Source organism: Lepeophtheirus salmonis, unplaced genomic scaffold (assembly GCF_016086655.4).
Source record: "Lepeophtheirus salmonis unplaced genomic scaffold, UVic_Lsal_1.4 unplaced_contig_11012_pilon, whole genome shotgun sequence".
Taxonomy (NCBI): Eukaryota; Metazoa; Arthropoda; class Copepoda; order Siphonostomatoida; family Caligidae; genus Lepeophtheirus; species Lepeophtheirus salmonis.
This window is the reverse complement of record NW_027289366.1, coordinates 6,151-14,495: the sequence shown is the minus strand read 5'-3', so window position 1 is coordinate 14,495 and position 8,345 is coordinate 6,151. Positions and strand designations below refer to the sequence as shown.

The 8,345-nt window shown below is 31.5% G+C and overlaps 1 protein-coding gene and 2 pseudogenes across 1 annotated transcript; 1 reads left to right on the top strand and 2 right to left on the bottom strand.

Annotated features, from left to right (window-relative positions):
- The first annotated feature begins 833 nt into the window (after nucleotides 1–833).
- Nucleotides 834–2,252, top strand: LOC121130716 (glutamine amidotransferase-like class 1 domain-containing protein 3, mitochondrial). Its single transcript, XM_040726429.2, is given in 5 exon segments — nucleotides 834–987; nucleotides 1,109–1,350; nucleotides 1,504–1,564; nucleotides 1,567–1,737; nucleotides 1,820–2,252. Coding segments are annotated over 4 exon segments (687 nt in total). The 5' UTR covers nucleotides 834–987; nucleotides 1,109–1,110; the 3' UTR covers nucleotides 2,035–2,252.
- A 181-nt stretch (nucleotides 2,253–2,433) lies between these two features.
- LOC121130718 (small ribosomal subunit protein uS5m-like) lies at nucleotides 2,434–4,530 on the bottom strand (annotated as a pseudogene).
- Nucleotides 4,531–5,731: 1,201 nt separating this feature from the next.
- On the bottom strand, nucleotides 5,732–8,045 carry LOC121130717 (vesicle-associated membrane protein-associated protein B/C-like; annotated as a pseudogene).
- Between the last annotated feature and the right edge of the window lie 300 nt (nucleotides 8,046–8,345).

The window sequence follows — 8,345 nt, the reverse complement described above, 5'->3', positions numbered from 1 at the left end:
ATGCACTTTTTTGATTTTGATCTTTCATTATTTTAAAAATTACTGTTACTATTTTAAAATCGTCTTAACCTATAAACATAACATTTAATTTACATGTAGCTATAATTTTTGAAAAGTCCCCGGGCTCACAAGATATAAAAAGAGGGGATGTTCGAGCAAAAGGGGCGATGGATAGTGTTGTGTCAGTCCTTATTTATTCGGCCCAGTCCTAGGACCAGTCCTATCAGTCCTCAGAAACAGTCTTTAAGGCAGTCGGATTATTTTTTAAATGAAGAAATAAAGATTGACGTCATCAAGGATTGAATCTTATAACAGTTTATGACTTATATACAGGATAACAAATCCTAAATAATAATAACCTTAGCATTTATATAGGAACAAAGGCATGAAAAGTTAAAGAGAAGATAGAAATCACTTTTTATGGTTTAACGTTATCCTGATCAAAGAGAAATAGTGTAATCATTCACAGAAAACTATGTTCAAAAAATAAAAAAATCAAATCACGCTCAAACGCCTTCATGACACGCCTTGTTTCATCATGGCAAAGGCATTAATTTGAATCAAACCCAAATACAAGGATTTTGTAGGCCTATTCTATTTAAGTATGTTGTAGTATCATAAATATTATTTAAATATACATATCTAAGATAAAAAATCAGACTTCAATCCACTTCATCTAGCTGTATAAAATTAAAAGTGGAATCTTAAAATATGTATACATATTGCGTAAGGGTCTGTAGTTGGTATACATAATCATGCATTATTAACGAAAAAAAGGAGGAGAGCTTTAAGTATCTAGGGCTTTAAAATACACACACATTGAGATTATAGTTACTTGATAGGCGTCCTGAAGTTTGTTACTTAGTAAGAGAAGTTTATTGTTGCTTAACAAAGTTGGCATACGCAGGAACGTAAAAATATAGAAAGACTCGCCTGAAAAGTTTAAAAAAAAAAAAAAATAGGTAAATAACAACAAAATTAAATAAGGTAAGTGAGTATGTGCTGAAAATATCCTTGAGACCTTCGATGTTTTTTGTTGTTATTGTTTCTTCATGTACGTGTGAACATGTTTAGTGACGTGAAATAATCAAATTCGAATAATATATAGATATGGCACAGAAAGTAGCAGTCATTTTATCTGGATGTGGACACCTAGATGGATCTGATGCAGCTGAAGTGTCTCCAATATGTGTTGCACTTAGTAGAGCTGGAATGACTCCGGTTTTCTATGCTCCTTACGTAACAATGACAATGGGAGTGAATCATGTCAATGGAGTAACCTGTGATACTGATAGAAATGTCCTTATTGAATCTGCTAGGCTTGTGAGAGATCCAGTTCAAAATTTGCAGGCAAGAGGCCATCCAGGGTATTTTTTTACTTAGATTTATTATATGTATCCTTTTTTTTTTATCAAAGTGATGACCTGAAACCTTTAGATTTTTTTTTTTTTAACCCGTACACTGCATTGATTTAATCCTTCTTTTATATAAATAACTAATAAGGATCTCAGTGCTGAAGACGAAGATATAATAGCATTAATTATGCCTGGTGGTAGTGGAGTATTAATAATTTAAGCAATTTTGCTACGTCGATGAAATCACCTACTGTTCAAGAAGATGTTGTTAGAGTTATTAGTGAATTTAAATCTGCAAATAAGCCAATCGGATGTACTTCTTATGCTAATGTACTTATTTCATTAGTTATTCCAGAAATCGAAATAACATTAGGAGGAGATGGTTAGTACGTTATTCATGACTTCACATAATATGCTTAATTAATGGATAACATTTTTGTGTTGAAATGTTTATATTTTTACAGATGAAGAGGACTACCCTAATACACCACTTCTGATTGATAATTTGACTGCAAGAGGAACTACCATCACATCCACTGAATTTGGAGACATTTGCGTTGATTCAGAGAATAAAATTGCTTCAATTGCTTCCTTCCTATATGTTCCTGCCAAGTATGATGAAGTGGCAGATTCAATAAGTCGCTTAGTTGATGAGGTGTTAGATCTAGCCAACCAATAAGTATTAATAGTAAATTTTAATGAAAAAGACTTTAAATTATATAAAATAACTATTGATTTAATTATTCTACTTAATATTACAATAATCATTTTGAAATAGTAATATTTCAACTCCTTCATATTATACATTTTAATGGATTTGAAAGTTACTATAAATTAAGTGTTGTGTTTTAATATTCTTTAATAAAATATAATATGAATCTCTACATATAACCTTAACTTAGAACAATCTAATTTTTTTTAATTTTACATTACTTACTTAAAGTCAAATGATACGGAACAGGTGAACACTTACATGAGATTAAGAATTTAAGGGAAAAATACATTTTTTTTCTAATTTTATTCAATAATTAGACATTTTATACTCAGAACAGAATGTATTTTCATAATTTATAGACAAGACCCAATTTATCATGATTAACAAAAAAAAGATATGACTCTAAATTGCTTCTGGTATTCCATGTACATCTTGATAGCTTAATCTACTTCATATTTACGTGTTTGTGTAGAATTTGTACACTCAGAATATTTATCCGTGAGATGGCTCCTAATTTCACCATGGTCAACAAACATTTGAATCATTCGCTGAAAAAGATAATTACATAAGTTAAGAATTCGGCAATCATTTTTTGATATATCTTACTTCCTTATTCCTTTGATATGGCTCATTTCGTTTTAAATGAGTTTCCCAACCAGGAAGTCGAGTATAAAATGGGGCTGGAGTTGGCCTATAGTAGGGCATATGTCCTTCAAATGAGATCTAAGGAAATATCAAATTGGAATATTAGTGTAAACAAACAATATTGAGCCTTACCATTTCAAAATCCAAAATTTCATTTGGGAGAATTTCCGCTTTAGTCCTTACAGAGGATCCCTCTGGTGTTGCGACTAACTAAATTTCATTATAAAAAATAACTTAATGATTTAAAATGTTTAGATATTAAAATAAATTACTCTAGGAAAATTTTCATTTTCTTCACGAAACTCAACTAAATGCAATCTTTTTCATTTGCTAAGTCCTGGTGGGTCCTTTGACGAATTAACCCGATGAAAAAAGCTTTAACAATATGCTGTGGATTTATACTTCCCTCAATTTTAGCATACAAGTCCTTAATTCCAACAACTTCACATATAGCCTTTATAATTCTTTGAGATTTAATTCCATGGCCAGGTGGCTTTTGTTTAACAAAAATTTTTGTTGCACCAAATCTAGTAAAAAGTCATGATACACAGTTCTATCCTCGTACCTGGGAATATAAGTGAGCTTTTTGCCAGCTTTATCCACTGCCCTTGAACAGCATTTACACTTTTATTCAATGCCGGTATCTTGTACAAAGCAAAGCCAGCAAGGCCATCCTTGTTTCCGGTTACAACAAGAGTTGATGAGTTTCTAAACCGGCCATGAAGTTTTGTCATATGTTGAATATATTTACTTTCCAGAATGATACTTTCGAAGTTATCCAGAGGAGTGCCATCTTGAGTAAGTGGTGGTCCAACTTTCTTACCTTGGTTGCTTCCTCCCGTCCAACCTCTTTGAAGAGGCGAAACTCTTTTTCGTTTCCTACCAGAGGTCATCTGCAATCTTTTTTCTTTTGAGCTTTTCCTTATATTCACTAAATATGAGGAAGTAAAATGAGTTATTGAATTTAAAAAAGGAAGCACAAACGAGAGTAGAAAAAAAAAGAATTACTCATAAGCCCCTTCCGACATTTCCTTTGATTGTATTCTTGGATCTCAGATTTGTATCTGAACTACGTTGAGTTATATCCAGTAAGACCCGGCCAATCCATGCCTAATTTTCCATATCCTATCTGTTGATAGACATTCAGATTTTTACGTCGAGGAAGCCCCTTCGCACGTCCTCTTTTTTGTCCTTGGGTAGAAACACTCGTGTTCGTTTTCCATAGAGTATTCTGATCCACTAAAAATGGAAAAACAAAAAAAATAACCTTTAGAAAATGCCCTATTCAACTTGTTACGTGTCCGAAAATAGGATTTAGACCGAGTGGTTGTCAAGGAAATTTGGGATACCATGGGGATTTAGAACCAATCGAAAAACTCCCCGGATCAAAGCAAAGCCATTTTCGTAAAGATGACGTCAGACGCTATATTTAGTTATTTACTTTATTTTGATGACGTCATTACGCATGTACAAATATTATTAATAACAAAATGGGTAAAAAATATGTCAATAACTAGCTGAAAATAATGATTACTTATCACTTCCTCATCATGAATTATGAGCGATCATTTAAAGGAAAGAATGTTGTATTGGCTTTATAGCGTGATCAATATTAAATCGTAAACAAGGTTTAAAAGGCAAAATTATAGGATTAATGTGTATATTACAATAAGGACATATGAACCACTAGAGAAAATATAACTATAAGATACATTTACGTGTATTTCCCTAATGCATGTCAGACCTACGCATAGTGCTAAATTATTAGTCATATTAAAAGGCTGATTACCTGTTTACAAAATAAGGAGGAGTCATCCTTTGATTTTAATCAAGAATGTATTATTATGTTTATATATTTCAAAAATTAAGTAACAATTTTAAAATCAAATTTTTAAATAATTATAGCACGAAGTTAAATTAATTATAATTGTCTGATGTTAATCAAATGTTGTAGAGGTGGTGGGAAGGAGAACAAATATTCGCTTTAAACACACCCACAAGTAAAATAAGATTGTAGGATACTAAATTAGTTGAGCTTTAATTAACCCCAAGTATGATTTACTAGATAAAAAAATCCATTTCAATTATTATATTTAATTTAAAAGGCAATCTAGATTTATGAAACTGAAAAAAAAACAGTGTAATTTATGTTGGTATACATCAATTATTAAGAATTTATAAACTTATAATTTAAAAAAAAATAGCAACCATATCGCATATACATGAGATCGTGTGCCCTTAAAATGTTATAACGGAATGGATTCATAATGTTTTCTCCCGCTATTTCAAATACTTATAAATAAAAAAAAAGATGCAAATCAAGATATGAGATCTCGAAGGGTTGTTGGAACATAGTAGGTTTGAATAAAATTAGAATATATTAAAAACAAACAAAGAATAATAAGTGTTGCATATCTCACAAAATCTTCTGCCATAATAAAGCCGCACAAAAATAAAAAAACGGAAATAAAATAAAATGTGATACAAAATTTAAATTGTTAACGATGAAATGAGAAACATAAAACTCACTTTTTTTTCAAATTTCTAAAGAGTAATAATAGTAATTTGACAGTTTTTTTTTGCTTGTTTTAAAAGAAGGTACTGTGATACAAAAACACCATTCCCTTAAGTAAACCTGAATAAAAATCAAGACTAGTTAAAGTTTAATAAATTGAAAACAATCAAAATGTTTATGATAGCATATTTCCTCGGAAAACATAAATAAAAAAATACTTTGAAGCAGATCTTCCTCAGGGTGATTTCCTCTTTGTTATTAAAAAAATTTAAAACAAATGAATTTACTTAAAAGAATGGCAATGATTTATCCATACTTAAGTTTGCTGTGATTTAGGTTGAAGCCCTTATATAGTCGTTTGCATAAGTATAATATTTATATATATCATCTCATCTCATTATTTTATTAACATTTTTTTTTCCTAGTATTATCTTGATAAAGTCTTTTTATTGTTGTTGTTTGTAACCAGCTACTTCTTGATAAAAGGAAGTGAGATTGTATATGATTTTGCTTCCTTCAAATAATCCATTTTCCAATGATGAATCAATAAGAAACATAATAAGCGCTAAATAGATATAAGTTGTTGTCATGAATTTTGCTCAGGACTCAGACCTAACAGCAAATGATGACGGAGTGGATGATTCAACTTCATTATTAGAAGCCAGACCAGTTTCTGTCGCATCATCTCCTCCTACAAAAATGCAGAAATAAATAACATAGTAGGATAACACATAGACCTTTCATACCTTAACGCAAATATTTTCTTGTCTAATAGAGCTTATTTCTTCTTGTAATTTTGATCTCATCGACTGATCTCTTTAATTCATTATCATTAGACTGAAAGGAAAGTTACTTAACTATTATTTCAAGTATTAAACAAATGAATGTTTGATATATCAAATTACGATAGCCAAACTTAATATAAATTAAAAACAATACTACATACTTTTGCAGAGCTGACAGAAGAAGATGAGACCACTTTTTCTGTGGAAGTGCTTCCGGTAACTTTTCTGATGAAGTAACTGAGTCCGGTTCCGTTGGGCATGTAAATAAGCATCTTAATTTAGAATCCATTAAGTTATTTCCATTAGCCTCCTTCCACTAAAAATATATGTTGTTGCATTATTGCAAATAATATTAAGTATACATACCAAATCTTCCATGTTGAAATATCCATCAGGAGCAAACATGGATTGAACCATAAACTTATGTTTATTTCTTTCCGATGGATCATAATCAAATGGCTGTAGACCAACTGTAATGTGAATAAATACGTGTAAATACAAAGAGATGGTGATACATCAAAGTAGTTGCTATATGAAAATGTAAAGAGATATTATCTTCCAGTGAAGAATAATACTTTGATACGAGTACATACGTATCTATATATAAACATATCCTACAATGTAATCAAATACACTCATTTGAATAGAAGGATAATACTACTAAAAGAATTTGAGTAAGGTACTTAAAAACATTAAATTTCTGAAGGCTCTATTTTGTAGACTATATCAGCGTTTCTCTAAGAGGGTGCCGTGGTACACACAAGGGTGTTCTCTGACCGTTTAAGGGGTGTAGCCAAAAAAAAAAAAAAAAAAAACACGGTATTTTCAGATATAATTTAAAAAAAGTGTCATTTTATATAAAATAAGTGCTGAGTTAGTCCATATTAGGAATGAAGACTGTAGTCCCGTCCAGTTCAGTCCTAGAAACTTATAAATTTCGGTCCTAATGATATTACTCAACTGAATTTCTTCTATTTGTAATCAGTTCTAGTACTGAAAGTCCGAAGGACCGGTCCTAAGAATACTGACTGAACAAATATGGACCGCCACAACCCTTTATGTAATGTATATTACACATGAAAGGATAATATTTTGAACTCAATTATATAAATATAAAGATGAATAATAAAAATAGGTCTTATGTACAGTCAATAGTCCACAAAGGTCAGATGACTGTAATGTCCATCATTTTGTTTATCATTTAATCGAGAAAATTGATTTCAGAGAGCAAGGAAAAACATCAAAGGATATTTTTTCTAAACAAAAAAAAACCACAAAAACTGGGACATGATTGGCTTTGAAATTGAGCCTCAGCTACCCCATGAACTCGATTTGAGTTATCCTGATTTTATAGTTGGGTTCTTGTGTTACTGCAAGTGCTCAATCAAGGATGTAAACCCGTGTAATTAAAGGTTAAAGTTATAATTATTATTATTGACAGTTCGTACTATTGTCTGTTCATTAATATCTCGTCTAAATAAATAGAAAATTAACCTTTTAGGCTATGTAGCGCCATTTTGAATCATATATTAGTTACACTGGGGTGCCGTGAGATTTTTTGCACTTTTGAAAGGTGCCAGTAAAGAAGTGAAATAAAACATTTAAGAAACGCTCAACTTAAGTATCCTATGGATCATTTTTGGGAAGGAAACTTACCAGAAATACTAACACATTTTTTAGATCTACGATACCGGAGTTCGGCTTCACGCAATATTTTTTAGAGCAGTTGTTTTAATTTTGAAACAGACTCTACTATCCGTTGATTCGTTAAGGACATCACCCTGGTTACAGGACGGTTGAAGGGCCCTACTGGGACGAAAAATGGAAGAGAGGATTAAGGAAGTGACAATAGAAGTGTAATCCCAAATACTTACCCACGAATTCGAGCTCATTACTGGGTTGGATGATGAGGACTTGTTCTGGCTTTGGGGGTTTATCGAACTTTTCCATCTTGTTCTGTTTTCGATTAACTAGGGATCACAAAAGTAATGGATTTAGCGTTAGTGGCGGCCTAGGAATCGAGAATAGAGACACACTTCTTAGTCTTTACCTATCGATGAGGAAACAATAATGATAATAATAACAATAATAAAATCTCAATTCCCCGACGTGGTCCTTCCTCTCCGCCTTACGACAAATTATTTCCACTTCTAATTCTACTTCTCTCTCTCTCTTCTTTCATTACCTTCTCTCTCGCTCCTCTTCTCTCTCTACCCTCTATCAGTATCTACTCTCCTCTTCTCTCTCTCGCTCCCACTCTTTCCTTTTTCTTCTTTCTCTCTCCCTTTTTATTTAGTTAACATTTATTATGTATTGGTATATTTATGTTC